At 58.3% G+C, this 17,004-nt stretch overlaps 3 protein-coding genes across 9 annotated transcripts in view; 2 read left to right on the plus strand and 1 right to left on the minus strand.

The window, feature by feature from the left end:
• NCOA1 (nuclear receptor coactivator 1) overlaps positions 1-4,365 on the plus strand; it is a 185,491-nt gene extending 181,126 nt beyond the window's left edge. Inside the window, exons 19-23 of one of the 3 annotated variants that reach the window (XM_082307546.1) lie at positions 824-998; positions 2,175-2,358; positions 2,871-2,960; positions 3,901-3,957; positions 4,048-4,174. In XM_082307546.1, coding sequence (XP_082163672.1) covers positions 824-998; positions 2,175-2,358; positions 2,871-2,960; positions 3,901-3,945 — 494 coding nt within the window. In that variant the 3' untranslated portion in view covers positions 3,946-3,957; positions 4,048-4,174. Of the gene's footprint in view, positions 1-823; positions 999-2,174; positions 2,359-2,870; positions 2,961-3,900; positions 3,958-4,047 lie in introns of all 3 variants that reach the window. The other 2 variants (XM_082307544.1, XM_082307545.1) reach the window with 2 other exon arrangements.
• On the minus strand, positions 4,201-7,909 carry PTRHD1 (peptidyl-tRNA hydrolase domain containing 1). 3 transcript variants are annotated; one of them, XR_014227742.1, is made up of 4 exons: positions 7,679-7,909; positions 6,733-7,015; positions 4,489-4,820; positions 4,201-4,218 (listed from the first exon to the last, which is right to left on the minus strand). XR_014227742.1 is itself a non-coding variant. In XM_082307549.1 (2 exons), exons 1-2 carry the CDS (start codon positions 7,892-7,894, stop codon positions 6,845-6,847), a joined length of 387 nt encoding a protein of 128 aa, XP_082163675.1. In that variant the 5' UTR covers positions 7,895-7,909; the 3' UTR covers positions 6,532-6,844. The 3 variants fall into 3 exon arrangements, 1 of the variants encoding a protein (XP_082163675.1); XM_082307549.1 differs by lacking the exons at positions 4,201-4,218; positions 4,489-4,820 and having other exon boundaries at positions 6,532-7,015; XR_014227743.1 differs by lacking the exons at positions 4,201-4,218; positions 4,489-4,820; positions 7,679-7,909 and adding an exon at positions 7,171-7,611 and having other exon boundaries at positions 6,876-7,015.
• Positions 7,659-15,193, plus strand: CENPO (centromere protein O). 3 transcript variants are annotated; one of them, XR_014227741.1, is made up of 8 exons: positions 7,981-8,065; positions 8,611-8,836; positions 9,320-9,489; positions 9,866-9,977; positions 11,479-11,738; positions 12,196-12,367; positions 14,017-14,313; positions 15,059-15,193. XR_014227741.1 is itself a non-coding variant. In XM_082307548.1 (7 exons), exons 2-7 carry the CDS (start codon positions 8,806-8,808, stop codon positions 14,139-14,141), a joined length of 870 nt encoding a protein of 289 aa, XP_082163674.1. In that variant the 5' UTR covers positions 7,659-7,717; positions 8,611-8,805; the 3' UTR covers positions 14,142-14,755. The 3 variants fall into 3 exon arrangements, 2 of the variants coding, with proteins under 2 accessions (XP_082163674.1, XP_082163673.1); XM_082307548.1 differs by lacking the exons at positions 7,981-8,065; positions 15,059-15,193 and adding an exon at positions 7,659-7,717 and having other exon boundaries at positions 14,017-14,755; XM_082307547.1 differs by lacking the exon at positions 15,059-15,193 and having other exon boundaries at positions 14,017-14,755.
• The last annotated feature ends 1,811 nt before the right edge of the window (positions 15,194-17,004 follow it).

Below are 17,004 nucleotides of genomic sequence, written 5' to 3' on the forward strand. Positions count from 1 at the left end.
CGTCCGGCGGCGGGGAGGGAGAGGCGGAGGGCAGAGCAGAGACCCCCTGAGGATGCCGCAGCCCAGCTCTGCTCGCCTGTCACCCCGGGCTTCAGCCCCAGCCATCTCACCCAGCCTGCGTACTGGCCTGGTCTCTGGTCTCCACCTCTGAAGTGACCTTTTCTGGTTGAATCTCCAAAAAAAAATACACTCTTTGGGCAACTTTAATTCTTTCCTTGAAAATAATATTTCCTTAACTCTTTCCTTGAAAATCGAACTGCAAGGCAGTCCTCTAAATTGCTCTTCCTTAAATATATATGCTCTGAAAAAAAGCCAAAGCCTCGCTGAGGTGTCTGGAATGAGCTGCAGGCAGCTCACGCCTCCTGTGTGGGCACCACGCTGGTAGGAGATGGGGGAGCCGGCGCAGAGCTGCGTGCAGACGGGCACCGTCTTGAAGGCCTTCACGTTCGAGCATCCGCGCAGGGTCTCGGCAAGGGTGGACATCACCGATGAGCAGAGAAAAGGGCGGTGTGGCTGCAGCAGCGCCGCAGGAACCTCCTTTGGCATCATCTCACCATGACCCTGGCTGTTTTCCAGCCAGGTGTGATGCTAAAGAGGAACACCTGCTGATGGAAACCACTCGAAGGGGGGGTTTCCCAGCTCCTTCATCCCTGAAATATTTACATTTGAGCAACGCAGCTGCTCGAAACGAAAACCAGAGACCCCGAGACCGAAAGTCAAGGTTGATAGTTCTGGTTCAATGCCAGCAGTTGCAAGGGAGGAGGAGGGAATTGGGGCTGCGGTGGGGGTCTGGGCGCCGCTGACGCCGTCTGTCCTTCCCCAGGCATGGGTCAGCAAAGCGAACCCGCCTTTGCCCCGTCGCTCAGCCCCAGCAGCCCCTTGATGTCACCCCAGCTCCCGCCTTCGCAAAGCCCCATGCTGCAGCCGGCTCCGCCAACACCGGGCTACCAGTCGCCTGACATGAAGACGTGGCAGCAAGGAGCCATGGGGAACAGCAAGTAAGATCATGGTGGGGATAACCTGGAGCACACGGGTGACCCAGAGAGGAGGCAGCAAGGCGACACCAAGGCGATGGTCCCCTGGTAGGGTGTTGGCAGGGGCGGCGGTGCCTGTAGGTGACAGCTGGCTGAGGACACGTGCTGAGCTCAGGCCGTGTCCTCCTACCATGACATCCTCCAGAAGTCACCATCAACCCTTTCCTCGTCTGCGCCTCCGAGGTAGCCAGAAGCTGACAGCATTTAAATGAATGAGCACGTGCGTTGAGGAAGACATGAAGGAGGTCTTTGGCTTGTAATTAAACGAGTGGTTTAATTACATCTTGTGAAGGTGCGCTTAGGAAACATGACAATTGAGTCAAGACCAGCAGTCCCGCGTCACTGCGTCACCCTCTTGAGGCATGTCCAGCTCTGACGTAGGGAAGCAAATGGGAAGAGTCACCAGACTTATTGCCTTTTTTTTGCACGAGTCAGGTTTGAGCTTCAGATCTCCAGAAATGGGGGAAAAAAAAAAAAAACAAAACAAAAGCTCACCTGGGGGACGCCGTGCTTTGGGTCTTGGCTCGGTGCAGGTAGCTCAGCCGGAGCACGGAGCAGGAGGTGTCTGGGCTGAGTGGGAGGAGGTGGGAGCTCTGTTGGAGGTGGGATGCTTCGCCTTGCCTTGCGATGGAGAGCTGGCCTCCTGCCGGAGGAGACGTGGGGATGGTTGGGTGTTGAGGAGGGCGCTGGAAGGAGCGCGAAGGGGTGAACTCGGTGTCACATAGACCGGGGCTTGGCATCTGGCGGACCCTTAATCCAGCCCAAAGCCCTGTAATGATCCCTCTCTTGGCGCTGGCAGTTCTCCTGCTCTGCCCCGTCACACTGAGGAGCCTCCCGCTACAGCGCGAGCGGAGGCTGGATGTCTCCACGGCGGCCGCCTTCCTGCCTCCCAGCCTCCGCGCTGGTTCAGCCTTGCTGCAGGCAGCGCCTCGAATGCCTCCCTGTCCCTCCCGCTGTCCCCAGGGACCCGCAGGGCTCCCATCCGCTCCGCCGGCTCTGCCGCGGGCCGTCTCGGCGTTCACCGAGCGGCAGGTTGGCTGCCGTCGCGGCTCGGGCCACCCCAGGGGCTCGGCACACACCTCGAGGTGCCTCCCGTCACCACGCACACCAGGGTCATGCTTTTTTTTATCTCTCTCCCAGCGTATTCAGCCAAGCGGGGCAGAGCCAGCCGGCGCCTGCTCAGCAGGGCATGTACAACAACATGAGCATCACCGTCTCCATGGCGGGAGGAAACACCAACGTCCAGAACATGAACCCCATGGCCGGACAGATGCAGATGAACTCGCTGCAGATGCCCGGGATGAACTCCATGTGCTCGGAGCAGGTCAGTCCCGCACCGTCGCTGCTCCCGGGATGGTCAGCCAGCTCCCCGGGCTTCAGCGTGCGCTTCTCTGGCCCTGGGGGTACCGGTGTCCGAAGGGGGAAGCGGCCAAGGTCTGGCTGTCTCCGCTGGCATTGCCGCTGTGCTGGAGCCCGAGGCCGCAGGGCTCGGTGAGGAGGGAGGCTGGTCCCTTCCTCGAGCTGGCTGCGGTGCCTGGGCTGAGCCGGTGGCTTTCACCCCTCTCACCGCGCAGCTGGGCGGCATTTCGTGCTCCCTGGGGGTGAGGAGCCCCCGGCGCCGGCAGCAGCCCGAGGCAAAGGTGGGGAGAAAGGCGAAACAGGGCCCCCCGCCGATCCCCCCAAACCCCACAGCCCATGGAGGATGTCAGTGGCACGGTCCCCCTGCTCTGCCCCGTCCGCGGTCCCCGTTATCCCCCCAAACTCAGCTCGAGAGGGTGGCGAGTGCCCCCGCAGCGTCCGGGAGCCCCGGCTGAGCCTGGATCTTGCTTTTGACAGGTAAATGACCCGGCGCTGAGACCCGCGGGCCTTTACTGCAACCAGCTTTCCTCCACTGACCTTTTGAAAACAGAAGCAGATGGGGCGCAGGTCAGTAAGAAACTGCTAAGCACATCTCAGGTACCCGAGGAGTTTGACGGGTTCCCCCCCGTAAAGGCTGAACGTCCCCGGTCCTACCGGCTCGGCACGCTTGGTTTCCACCGGGGCCGGCCCCGCTTGGCAGGGTCGGGTTGAAGCGTTGGGCGACGGCCAGCCCTCGGGGACGTCGGTGCCGCTCGCAAACCCTCTGCATCAAAGCTCACGCCGCCGCTGTGAGCATTTTCGGCCTCCTCGCTGATGTGGAAGAGCTGCGACGCCGCAGCTGAGCTGGAAAAATAAACGAGCGTTGGTGCTAAACACCCCTCGCCCCGGCTTGCTGTCGCCCTGGAGGGTTTCTTTCCTAGGCTCGGCCATCACCAGAGCGGCCGATGGCCCCTGCACCACCGCGGTGCAGCCAGGCCGCTATGGTAAAAGCACAAAATTTGGATGGGGAAGGCTCCGGGGACGGCGTCCCTCCCTGCAGGCAGCGCTGCCGGACGCTGCCTGTCCCTCCGAGCAGCACCGAGCACCACCAAAGCGTGCCCAGCCGCCCGCCGATGCCTCCGGCTCCTGGGGACGATCCGGTTCATCCCCACCTCTTCCAACACCCGCCGGCGCGCCGGCGTCACCTCCCCCTTCCCCGTAGCGCAGCCTTGGTTTCGCAGAGCCCGTAGGGACGCGCCGGCAGCGCCGCCGAGACACGCCAAAGCTCTCAATTTTGATCAAACAGCCGCGCCGGACCTCGCTCGCCACCAATGCCACCCCACGCCGCGGCACGGCCACCACGCCGCGGCTCCCTTTCACCCAGGGGGATGCCCGGCTGGGGTTTTTTTGGGTTGGTTTTTTTTTTTCCCAAAAAATCCGCTTTTTTCCCTTTTTTTTTTTTTTTTTGGATGAGCAACGTTATGAACCTCGCAGAGCCGAATGAGTTGCAGCGGTTTTCTTTTTATAGGACAAGAAGACAGAAGAGTTCTTCTCTGGGGTGGCTCCAGACTAGAGGAAGTCTCTAGTGAGTTTCCACTTCACGTAGTACCCAGATCCGCCGCCGCCGGCCCCTGCCCCGGCCCCGCTAAATCCCCTCTTCTCTTTTGTGTCCCAGCAGGTACAACAGGTTCAGGTCTTTGCCGACGTACAGTGTACAGTGAATCTGGTAGGAGATCCCTACCTCAACCCGCCGGCTCCTTTGGGCACCCCGAAAAACGCCGCCGGGCCGCCGCCGCCGCCGGGCCAGCAGAAGAGCCTTCTTCAGCAGCTACTGACTGAATAATCGCTTTTCGAGGAATGTGAAATTTAAATAAGAAGACGTACAGAGATATATAAATATATATATATTATATATTTTTCTGAGATTTTTGATATCTCAACCCGCAGCCATTCTTCAGCTCGTAGTGTTTGGAGCAAAAAGGAGGGGGGGGGTTGTTTTATTGGGGGGAGGGTGGGTTTTTCCCCCCTTTTCCCCCCTCCTTTTTTCCCCCTTCTCCCCCTTTTTTCCCTCTTTTTTCCCTTCCCCCCTTCCCCCCCCCCTCATTTTTTTAATTACCCTTTTTTTCCCTCCTTTTTTCGTTTTGTTTTTTTGTTTGTTTGTTTCTTTTTTTTTTTTTAAAAAGCGTTGGATGTCGGCGAAGCGACGAGGCGGGACGGTCGGTTTCTCGAGCCAAAATTACAGATGATTCTTATTTTTGTAATCATTTCGCTGGCTTCTTAATCTGGAGGAAGGTTTCTCGGGGAGGCGGGGAGGGGGAGAAGGCAGCTGGAGGACTGCGGCGGCGGCAGGAGGAGGAGGAGGAGGAGGAAGAGCAAGCTCAGTTTCAGCTGGATCTGTCACTGATCACGTCTCGGCGCGGGGCACGGAAGGGGACTGGCGCTGGACTTCTGCGGGGGAAAGCCGGTTTTTTTATTCACGCTTCAACAAAACCCCTTCTCTCCCCTCCGCCCCAGCCCGCTTGTGCGTACAATCAGCTTTTTCTAGCAATCGTGAGTTTGTCGGTTTTAAAGAAAAAAAAACAAAAAAAAAAACAAAAAAAAAGAGTATTTTGACCCACCATTTTTTTCCATGTTTTATGCTGGTTTCAGGCCTCCGAGCGAAACGGGGAGGGGGGGCGACAATGTGTATATTACAACAGGAGGAGAAAAAAAAAGACAAAAAAAAAAAAAAAAGACAAAAAAAGAACAGTTTGGGGAAAAAACTGCAATAATTTTTAGGGGGAAGGATGGGGGGAGGGGTCTGTCAATTATTGTAGATAAAATTTTCTGATTAAATATTAAATAAAATTAAGCAGTCGGTTCTTTCTGCTTTGATTGTGTTTAACAGCTGAGGTAGCTTAAACTATTTAAAATAATAATAATAAAATAATAATAATAATTGAATTCTCTGTTGGGAGATAGCTTATTTTTTTTTCCCCTCGAGCCTGTCACTGTAAATAGCTCCGAGCTCTGTATAAATTTGTTTTCTTCTCTTTTAGTTGGGGGTCGCTTTTAATATTCACTGCTGACTTTTACGGGGGGGGAGGGCAGCTACAGGGGATTATTATTTTTTTTTTTTCCCTCTCTAAAAATCGCGCTGGTGTGTGGAAAAACAAAAAAAAAATGTGTAGCTTTGTTGATTGACATTTGCAAGAGTTAAAGATGACCAAAAAAAATCAAACAAAAAAAAAAAAAAAAAAAGAGAACCGGAGTTGCCAGCTAACGTTTCGTTGTTTCTGTGCCGACGGGGACGCCGGAGCGGTGCCGGGCGTGGGCAGCCGGGGGGTCACGCCATGCTCTGTCACCGCCGTTTGTCACGCTGGGGAGCTGGAAATCAGCCGGCGCGCCGAGTTTGGTGGCAAAAACGGCCTCTTAAATCCCAAAACCCCGTAGCCTCGCTGCGGGCGAGTGCCGCCCAGCGCCGCGGCGGGGCGTTCGGCGGGGGTTTGCCGGCGTGCCGTAACGCCAAGGTGGGAACGCCGCGTGGGTTGGCTCTGGCGAGAGCAGCGGGGGCAACGGTGCGCGGCTCCTGCCTCGAGCCCTGCGTTCGAGGGCGCAAGGAGCTGCTCCGTGCTCGCCTTCAGCGCTGGAAAAGGGGACGTCGGCGGGGCAGGGGGTGACGGTGGCGTTAACGGCACGACCTGGACGGGCACACGCGCTTCTAGCTGACAACGCACATTGTTTTTTTTAACTAAGTGGCTCATTTCAGACATTTTTACTGTAAACGAGGCCGAACGCAGCAGGACGAGGTCTGCAGCGAGTCCCTTCTCGCCGGCCGATGCTGCCGTCTGCTGTTTGCGCGGCTCCCAGCAGGGTTTCATCGAATAAATCACGCGAATAAAGTCATGCATAAACCGGCCTCGCTGGTGTGGGAGGAAAAAGCGCTCCGGCGTGGCTGCGGAGCGAGGGGCGGAGGTGGGAGAGGCGCCGGGAGCGCGGCCACGCCGGCAGCAGAACCAGTGCCAAATCCACAAGGAGACGCGGAGCCGCCGGACGGCCGTGCCGGCAGCCAGGCCCCGCTTGCGGAGCTCGGGCGTGGGACAAACAGCCCTCGGGATGGACGGACAGACGGACGGGGAAGCTCAAAGGGCTGCCCAAGAGAAAAGTCACCCCTAAAAAGCAGCAGAGACATTTTTAAGCGTGGCAGAACCTAAAAGTTTGCCTGCGCTGGCAGCGGGACGACTTACAAACACGCCGACGGCACGCAGACGGATTAATACAACACGTAGCCGCTTTCCGCACGGAATTAACGTTTAATCCTCCCCACCAAAGAGCCCTTTCACGCTGCGTAACTGCTATCCCCACGCAAGGAGAAGGCTACCTGCTGCTGAGCCTTAGCACAGCGCTCCCGGGACACAGCGGCTTTCCTCCCGGCACCGTTCGGGGCCGAGCTCGGCTCTGGCCCAGGAGAGCCGCCCGTGCCCGGTTTGCCGTCACTTCAACAATTTAAATTTCTTCAGATGCTGGTGCACTTGGTCCTTCGGGTAGGGCCTGAGCGCCAGGCAGGTGGCCACGTTCTCGGGCTGCTCGGTCCACACTTGGTGGTCGATGTTGTGCTGCTTCAGGGTCTCTGCCAGCATCGTCAGGGCGGCTTCGTCCGGAGCCTGGGGAGAGACAAAGTCCGGGTGAGGGCTGGGGTACGAGGTGGTGCTGAGGAAAGGGAAGAGCTGTGGGGAAGAGGCAAAGGAAGACGGCTCACGCCGAGGACAGCGGCCAGGACAGGCGTTAGGATGGGCAATCCCCACAATTTGCATCTTACCCAAAAGGCATTTTGTTCTTGCAGGCCCTGACCGTGCTGCCAGCCTCTGCAAGCACTGGGGGTAGGAGCTGGGGGCTGTCAGCCAACACAGGTTGTAAACCTTCAAAAATGAAGCTTTTTTTTCGCTGGAAAGTTTGCCTGGCTTAGCGTGCTAAGGCAAAGAGCTCTGCCCGACCCCACATCACCACAGCGGTGCCCGATCACCGCCCTGAACCCCTTCATGCTGCGGGCCTGGGTGGTGATGGGGTCTCACTGGGAGTAACGGAGCCCCGGAGGCCTCGCAGCCCCGGGTGAGACGGGCGGGAGGGCAGGCCGGGCCCGGGGGAAGGCGAGTCACGGCCGATGCCTCCCCGCCAGCCCCGGCTGGGGCCGGGGAGCCCCCCCAGAGCCGCCGGCCCCTCACCGTCCCCTCAGGCCTCTGGAGGACCCGCCCCAAAATGGCGGGGGCCCGCCCCAAGATGGCCGCCGCCCGCCCCTCGGCGCGGCGCTCCCGGCGTGCCCCGCGCACCTCCAGCACGACGGTCCTCATGGCGCCGCCCAGCTCCAGGTAAGCGCGGGTATCGGGGTGCTGGCGGTGCGCATGGGTGGCGGCCAAGGCGGCGTGGCAGCCCTGCGCTACCACCGCGCCCAACGGCCACGACCGCGGCGGCCGGACCAGGTCCCCCCGCAACACCACGTACTGCACCAGCGCTGCCGCCCCCGCCGCCGCCCCGGGCGCCGCCATGTTGCCGTACAGCCTACCGGGAGGTGCGGCCGCGCGCGGTGCATGCCGGGAGGCGGGAAAGGCAGCGCCGCCGCCATTTTGTTGTACGGCAAAACGGTGACGGGGAGGGGAATGGCGTCAGGGGTGGCGGTGACGTTTTTCCGGCGGCGCTGAGGCGCGAAGTTTGGTGTGGTGAGTGCGGGAGCCGTTGGGGAACGGGCGGCGGGGGGACCCCAGCCCCGCGGCGGGGCCCCCTCAGCCGCCTGGTGCGGAGGCCCCCGCCTGCCCCGCTGCCCCCTTCTCCCCGTCCCCCCTCGGCGGGCGCCCGGCCCGGCCCCGTGGGGAGAGCCCCGGCCCCGGCCCCCCGGTGCCTCCCTGTCCCCTCCCCGAGGCTGTGGGGGCTCCCTGGGCTCGTCCTGCCGGCGGGGGCCGGTGGATCCTGCTCTCCCTTGTGGGGCTGGTGTGAAACGGTGGCTTATAGAAAGTGGTGGGTTATGATCATAGAATCAGGGAACGGTTTGGGTTGGAGGGGACCTTAAAAATCATCTGGTTCCAACCCCCTGCCATGGCAGGGACACCTTCCACCAGACCAGGCTGCTCAAAGCCCCATCCAGCCTGGCCTTGAACACTTCCAGGGATGGGGCATCCACAGCTTCTCTGGGCAGCCTGTGCCTCACCACCCTTATAGCGAAGATTTTCTTCCGTGTATCTAATGTACATCTAATGTGTCATTTCAGCCGTCGGCCCCTGGGATTGTTCCTGCGTGGGGCCGGCCCGGGTGCTAGACCTGCCCTCGGCGCTTCCCCGAGTCCCGTTGCAGCAGCAGGAGGAAGAGGAAGGTCCCCTGAGGAAGAGCTCTCGCCGCCCCCCACGTCGCCGCTTCCCAAGAGCCGACATCTGCCCTCTCGCCTGCAGGAGAGTGGCGGGGGAAGATGGAGGAAGGGAAGGCGTATTCACCAGACGGTGAGCTGTCTGGGGCGCCGGACATCCAAGTGCACGGTGTGCCCTCCCGTAGGAGCAAACCCTAAAATTCTTGGGGCCAGAAGCGACCCGCTGGCTCGCCGAGGCCTGTCTTGAGTCACTCTCGGCCAATTTAGGGTATGGGGGCTCTGGAGAAGTCACTTCGCTGCTCTGTGCACTGGGTTAGAAGGAAAACTGGGATCTGCAGATCTCTTGGGGTCGGGGCTGGTGTGTTTGCTAGCTTACTCTGCTTTTCAGGAGCTTAGCTAGCTGCCGTGGGGCACCCCAGGGTTTAGGGTCTGCTGGCACTCAGCCTCGCTGTTTAAAATTCCCAAAAGCCTCTTTGCCAGATGTTTGCCTGCCCTCTGCCCCTCTGAAAAGCTGTTTTAAGTGGTTTCGCTGGACCTATTTTGTTTTGGCTACCGCAGTGCAGACCACAAATAATCACAGCCTGGATTTTTGAGCCTGTCGTGCTTTTCCTCGCAGGGGTGTTCGCTCACCTGGAAATGCTGGAGGCGCGGGCGCACGAGGCAGCCATCGAGCAAGAGGAAACGGAGCGGCAAGAAGAGAAGCTGGCCAGGCTGAAAGCGAGAGTGCAGGAGCTGAGACGCCAGAGGGATGAGCTGCGGGCTAAAGTGGACCGGCAGCAAAACGGGGTGAGAAAGGGCTCGCTGCGGAGATCTGGCAGAGGGCTGCGCTGTGCTCGTGCTCTCAGAGGGTGGCTTTACTGAGGTGTTATTCACAGTGTGTCAAGTATTCTTTTTTTATTTTCCCTTTTTAAGTGACGTATAGTCATGGTGTCCCCTGTTTTCAGTACTGTGTAGTCCAGAACTGCTGGGTCTTCTTGCCTGGAGGTCGTGTGGCTGTTTCTGAACTCTTTTCTTGATTTTTTTTCTCCCCTTTTCTGCTTAAAATGCCATCTTGTTTTTCTCAGAGCTGGGTTATTATTTCTCTGTAGCCTGACTGCGTTCCCTGCAGATGACACGTTCGCGTCAGTGATTTCTGATCTCTCTCCTCTTCTGGCTTCTGTAGCAACTCGGGAAAGAAGGAGCCGTGTCGGATCCGGCACAGCCCAGTGCTCGGGCTGTTGTAGAGTGGAAGATAAAAAGCCTTAAGGCCATGCTGCAGGTCTTTTACCTCACAGGTAATGTCTCGAGATTTGCGTGTGTTCTGCCAATGGTTGCATTTCCCGGGTGCTAAATTTTGGAAAATGAGCCTGATGTGAAGCGTAACTTCCCTGTTAACGTTGCTGCTGTTGTGCTGGGAGCCTTTAGAGTCTAAAAATGCTGGAAAAGCCGTAACCTTGTAATTCCCTGCCTTTCACGGGAGGCCTCTGGGATGTTCCAGGAACTGTTATTTACTGAACTGCGTCATTTAAACTAAGGTCTAGATTCTGGCAAACGTGTAACTACCTTATGAATGAAACCTTTGGGAATTAGGCGGTTAAATATCCAGTGGGTCTGGGTCTTCCAAGCAAGCTTGTGAGGTCAGCACTCTCTTTTCATCTGCTCCTGAGCTTTTAAAAACAAAAATTTAGGTTTCCAATGAGAGTCACCTTCGCTCTGTGTTTGGCACAGTGCGAGGATGCGAGTCCTGCTTGATGCAAGTGTGCTGATCCCCCCCCGTCAGCTCTCGTCGGGGCGGTGACGCGCTGCCTTCCTCCAGCCGGGGCAGCCTGTGCTCCCTGCTGTGCTGGAGCCAGGACCGTGTTTGGAAGTGGCAGCATAACTCAGTTATTGGGAATTTAAGCTACCGTTAGAGGTCCCTTATTAAAAAGTTGCTGTGTTTTATGTCCCTAAACTCTTGCAAGTCATCGAATCACCGAATGGTTTGGGTGGGCAGGGACCTCCAAAGGCCACCCAGTCCCACCCCCGCCATGGGCAGGGACATCTTCACCCAGACCAGGGTGCTCAGAGCCCCGTCCAACCTGGCCTTGAATGTGGCCAGGGATGGGGCATCTCCCACCGCTCTGGGCAACCTGGGCCAGTGCCTCACCACCCTCAGCACAAACAATTTCTCCCTTCTGTCCAGTCTGAATCTCCCCTCTTTCAGTTTAAAACCATTCCCCCATGTCCTGTCGCCGCAGGCCCTGCTAAAAAGCCTGTCCCCCCCTTTCTTGTAGGCCCCCGTTAAGCACGGAGAGGCCGCAATCAGCTCTGCCCGCAGCCTCCTCCTCCCCAGGCTGAGCACCCCCAGCTCTCAGCCTTTCTCCACAGCAGAGCTGCTCCAGCCTCTGACCATTTTGGTGGCCTCCCCTGGCCCCGCTCCCACAGCTCCATGTCCTTCCCGTGCTGAGGACCCCCGAGCTGGACGCGGGGCTCCAGGGGGTCTCCCCAGAGCGGGGCAGAGGGGCAGAATCCCCTCCCTCGCCCCGCTGCCCACGCTGCGGGGGATGCAGCCCAGGAGACGCTGGGCTTTCTGGGCGGCCGGCGCACGTTGCCGGCTCGTGGCCGGCTTTCCATCCCCCAGCACCCCCAAGTCCTTCTCGGCAGGGCTGCTCTCAATCCTCCGAGGGAGCTCCCTGAGCTCGCGGGGTAAGAGGACGCAGCCCCTCTTGCGGTCTGTGTTGCCCCAGCAAAGCTGCCTTGCGGTGCTGAGTTGGAGCAGCGCTGAGCAAACCCTTACACCCTCTCTCCGGACCCAAGGGATCAGTGGGAAGCTGACCAAGCGGGGAGTGTGTTTCTGCATCAGCACGGCTTACGAGGGCACCTACTTGGATTCCTACTACCTGGACCTGCTCACCAAGTCACAAGTGCAGATTCACCGCCACTCCGTCCCCATCTTCATCCCCCTGGAGCAGATCGCCAAGAAGTACTTGCAGACGGACATCAGGCGCTTCTTGTCTGTCCTGTCCGACCACCTGAACGCTTACGTGGGGAGGAGGTACCAAGCAGACCAGTTACAGGTACCGGTGGCCGCAACAACGCCGTTCACTCGTCCTTTGGTGTACCACGTGTTACGAGTGAAGTGCTGGGGGGAATCTTGGCGGTTTTCTTTATGTGGAGCACTCACAGTTCTGGTTTTTAGAATTTCACAAATCATCGCGTTACTATAAACTCAGTTGCCCGTTTCTTTGATTGTCATGTACTTGGATGTTGTCTGGTGGCTCATTTAAAATTTACTGCCAAACTCCCTAAGCTGAAACAGCTGCGGTCTTGTAAAAAGCCGCTGGAGGACGTGGCTTAAGGGCGTGCACGAGCGCAGGTTTATTTAAGTCTTTCCCGAGCGAGGGTTGCTGGCTGTACAGCGTGTGGGCATGCCAGGCTGGTATGGAGGGTGGGGGTACTGAAATCCGTGGGTGCCCTACGCTAATGGGCTCCCTTCCTAGCTTCATGTTTCAGAAGTTGTCTTCGTCCCTCCAGGAATGTTTTTCAGACCGGATAGAAGGAACCTTGCGGAGGAACTCCTTGTGTAACTTGCTGGTCTTTAATTACGACGTGTCAAGTAAAAGCAAGACCTTTCCGTTCAACGCGAGGCTGCTTTACGGGGATCTCTGTTGCAGCCTCCCCACTGAAGTCACCGTTTCCTGCGCGCGTAAGTGGACGGTGCGGGGGTCTGCCTGGGGCCGTGGGGTGGGCAGACCGTGCTGTGGTGCTGCAGACGGATGGGGTTTCTTTCTAGTTGAGTTTGGGGACTAAAGGGAAGGAGCTGACATATTTCTGAGGGAGAAAAGGTGATAGAAGAGGTTGTGTGCAATCGGTGCTGGATCTTGAAGCAGTTGTAGCTCATCCCTAGCACAAGAGCACAGATCTCTTGCAGTACTGGCAAGATGGGATAGTTGGAGGGAGGGAAATATGATGGGGTTGAGAAGGGAAAGGCGTGAGCGCAAGCTTGGATCGCTTCAGGCGGACAGGCTTCTCGTTCCCAGTTTGCAGTTACGCGGAGTGCAGGCTCCGGTACGGTCCCAGCAGATCGGGATGCTGTTTCACAGGTCTCACGGACAGACCCCAGCCTGTGCTACTGCGCCCCGTGGGCGTGGGAGAGCTGGCGAGCAAGCGCAGCCAAAAACTCGGACGCTGTCAGTCTCAATCTGATAGTTTGCTCCAGTCGACTTACGGCCTTGGACTTGTTTCCCATCCTTGGAAACCTGCCACCCAGCCCCGTGATCTTTCCGCAGGGTGCGAGTTACTTGTAGGCAAATAAGACAGGATCTTTTCAGCATCAGGAGTTTCTCTCTCTCAATGCAATTAGATAAATGACTAATTGAGGCCCGATGGGATGTCTCGCATTGCGCAGCCAGGCCCTAACTGCCCCTGCTGCGCTGTTAGGTGTGCTGGCATGTGCTGCAGTGCGACAGCAGGGAAAAGAGAGGCAGGAGCGAGGATTGTGACCCCTTTGAAAGGGTCGGGGATACCGTGAAATACTCGTAACCGAGATCTAAATACTCCCGACAAAGATCTCTGCTTGAAAAATCTTCCCCTGACCCCACCTGCTCCCCCTCCTCTCTATCAGTAACGCTCCCTCCTCCTGGCCCAGCAGGGACTGACCGCGCTCCTGAGCATCTTGTGCAGCCCTAACGCTGCGCCACGGCTTAGTCCTGGATCTGCGCTGGTTCCTGACTGGTTCCTACAAATGCCAAACCGGGCTGAGGAATCCTTTCCCCCTCCTTCTCCCCGCGTTTCCAGCCGCGCCGTGTCCCGCTCACGGCTGGCTAGCCGAGCTGCGGAGCGCCTGGACCAACGCGCAGCTAGATGGAGCTCTGAACGGAGCAGCTGGGACTAACGATCTCTCTGCCATCAGTCGCGGTCTCAGGCCTGCTTCTGCGAGCTCCTGGGCTCGCGCTTAGGCTGGAGAAGGAGTCGTGTCCTGTATCGACTGTTCCCCCTCTCCTTTCCCTGCTGTAGCCATCCCTTTATAGGTGAAGTTCTGCCTTTGCTCACAAATTTCAGTGTTTCTGAGCTGAGAGAGCAACCAGGTGGCTGAGGCTCCCGTGTTACAGTCCTCTCCCTTCAGCAGCGGGCGCTTCTTAAGGCGCTTGCGCTCTCCGCAGCCATCAAATCCCACGGGAGAGCTGCGGGACAGGAAGGGTTAGGAAGGGGAGCGAAGGGTTGTGAGAAGAAAAACCGTATGGCGAGGGAAAGCGAGAAACTCTCTGGGGACAAGGGGAGAATGAGAAGCACATAGTTTTAGGCTGGCAAGATGATTTTCCTTTCCCCGCTGATCCGTCCGCTTCTGTCCTTCAGCGGACGCTCCTGCATCTCTAGCAGAGACGGCAGCGGCTCACTCGGACCTGTTTCGCCGCGTGGCCCTGCACAAAGCCTTCCGCTCCTTCAGCAGCGCTGAAGAAAGCGTGGATGGAGCACCGTAAGCCACCCCGCGAGATCACTCCCCGAGCTTTCCCGCCTGTGGGGAGCAATCTCGAAATGCAACCGTTTTCCGCGGACTGCAGCGCTGCTGCTGGGAACCCCCCGAGGAGCCATCGGCCCCGTTTGAATCTCGAGAGCGACGTTCCCTCGAGGCTTTCGGGCGTGTTGTTGCAGGTAACCTTTCCTCAGCGCTGTGCTTATTCCTCGTTCGAGCGCTGGTCTCTGCGGTTGGTGCCGCAGAACTCCACCGTTGCAGGAAACGTCTCGTGGGTGGAATGAGGGATTATATTAAAACGTCGAGATCACGGTGCCGTGGGGGCAGCGCCCCACGGATCAGCGCCGTGCACCGACCCCGCGCACCTCAAAAAGAGGGGAATAATCTGTGCCCTGCTTACTACAGCCAGGAAAGGACTTCACGTTAGAAGCTGGAAGGGGTTGAGGGATAGAGGTGAGGTTTAGTTACTGCCCGTGCCCTCATGCGGGCTGCGTTAACCCCCCCGAGAACGAACACTGAACCTTCCAGAAAATTTCACACCCGTGGTGGCTTCAGAGGTGCTGTTTCCTTCCCTTCAGGCATGGGGCAGCTTTGCTTGGTGCCCTGTGCTTCAAGTCTGGATCCGATCTTTAAAAACTTGCTGCTTTCTAACAGTACTTTCAAAACTTGTTAATAAAAGTTCTACGTTACTGAAATTGTGGTGTTTAAAAAAACCTTTGAAATTGTGGTGTTTAAAAAAACCTTCTGCTGATTTCCTTTAGCCTTCTAATGGGGTTTAGAAGAATAGAATAGGGTTTAAATGACAATATTTCCTCCAGCCTCATTTTTAAGCCAGTCCCATGTGTGATAAGGCACAAGGAAAGCACTTTATTTTTTTTATTTTTAATTTTATTTTTTCTGTAATCATTAGAGCTCCTTGTCCAGGTTGAACTGGACAACCTGTGGAAACGTAACCTCCAGCTTTCGAGTGTCGTAGCTCCGGGTAGCGATTCCTGCCCCTCGTATTCCGCGCTGCTCACGGAGGAAGGCTCGCAAGGCTGAAGCTGCTTTAGAAGAGCCGGCGGCTCGCGGGGTGAGCGTTCACTCGCTCGCGTTGGGAGAGGCCTGGCCTTTTGAATATCTGCTTCTGACGCCGGCTGTGCACCCCCAAAAGGCATTTTCATTCTCCCACATCACTTAACTCTGTGGTTGTGTTGTTCTTCTGTGAAAAACGTTTGGAAAGTGGAAAAAAGTGCTGCTGGGTGCCTCGCCTGTGCCGGGGGCAGCCGTGAGTTTGCAGAGGACAGACTTAGGTGTAAGTCCCTGTCCTAACCTTGCACCCCCTCCCCGTGAGCTACCTCTTCCCGCCGCTCCCGCAAGGGGAGGCAGAGCCCTGGCCTCGCTGTGGGGTGAAGGTCTGGGCCAGGCTTTTGGGGGAAATCTGTGGGAACTGGGCACTTAAGCTGCTCGGCTAAAGAGCCCCAGCTTGTCACTGAGGCAGCTGCGGCAAAGCCAGGCTTAACCTGCGTCTTGGGCACAATCCCCTGTTCGTGTGGGACAGAGAGAGGCAGGTCTGGGCCGAATGCCACCGACAGGAGGTGCTCGGCCCTGGCACCAGCCTCCTGCCACCAACGTCCCCTCGGAAAGGCGGTCAAGCCCTTCCAGCCCTTTGGCTGCTTGTGGCTTGGACGGGCCTGCTCTGCTGGGTAAAAACCTGGCTGGCGGCGGGGCCCAGGGAGCGGTGGTGAATGGAGCCAAACCCAGCTGGCGGCCGGTCACCAGTGCTGTTCCCCAGGGCTCAGTGCTGGGGCCGGTCCTGTTCAATATCTTCATCGATGATCGGGAGGAGGGGATGGAGGGCACCCTCAGCCAGTTTGCAGGGGACACCCAGTCGGGCGGGAGCGTTGGTCTGCTGGGGGGCAGGAGGCTCTGCAGGGGGCCCTGGCCAGGCCGGGGCGATGGGCCCAGGCCCCGGGGTGAGGGGCAGCAAGGCTCAGGGCCGGGTCCTGCCCTGGGGGCACAGCAACCCCAGGCACCGCTGCAGGCGTGGGGAGGAGCGGCTGGGAGCTGCCCGGCGGGAAAGGGCCTGGGGGTGCTGGTCGACAGCCGCTGGACATGAGCCAGCAGGGTGCCCAGGTGGCCAAGAGGGCCCAGGGCATCCTGGCTTGTGTCAGGAACGGTGTGGCCAGCAGGAGCAGGGCAGGGATCATCCCCCTGTGCTGGGCACTGGGGAGGCCGCCCCTCGAATGCTGTGCTCAGCGCTGGGCCCCGCACCCCAAGGCGGCCATGGAGGGGCTGGAGCGTGGCCAGAGCAGGGCAGCGAGGCTGGGGCAGGGGCTGGAGCACAAGGCTGGGGAGGGGCGGCTGGGGGAGCTGGGGGGGCTCAGCCTGGAGAAGAGGAGGCTGAGGGGAGCCCTCATCGCTCTCTGCAACGGCCTGAAAGGAGGCTGGAGCCGGGGGGGTCGGTCTCTGCTCCCCAGGAACAAGCGATGGGATGAGAGGGAACGGCCTCAAGCTGCGCCAGGGCAGGTTTGGGTTGGGTATGGGGAAAAACTCCTTCCCCCAAAGGGCTGTCAGGGCCTGGCCCAGGCTGCCCAGGGCAGGGGCTGAGTCCCCATCCCTGGGGGGATTGAAAAGCCGGGGAGATGTGGTGCTGAGGGACATGGTTTAGTGGTGGGCTTGGCAGTGCTGGGTTAGCGGTTGGACTCGATGACCTTCAAGGTCTTTCCCAACCTAAACGATTCTGTGATTGCTGTATCCAAAACCCCAGAACAAAGCAGGCGCAGAATCAGGCTTTGAAATTCAACTGCTTCTATTCAAGAAACTAGCAGCGTAATTACACTCTGCGAGTGCCTGCCTTCGCCCCCCCCAGCCCTGGCAGCATCGGGTTC

This window comes from Platalea leucorodia, assembly GCF_965183815.1.
Source record: "Platalea leucorodia genome assembly, chromosome: 3".
In the NCBI taxonomy this organism is placed as follows: Eukaryota; Metazoa; Chordata; class Aves; order Pelecaniformes; family Threskiornithidae; genus Platalea; species Platalea leucorodia.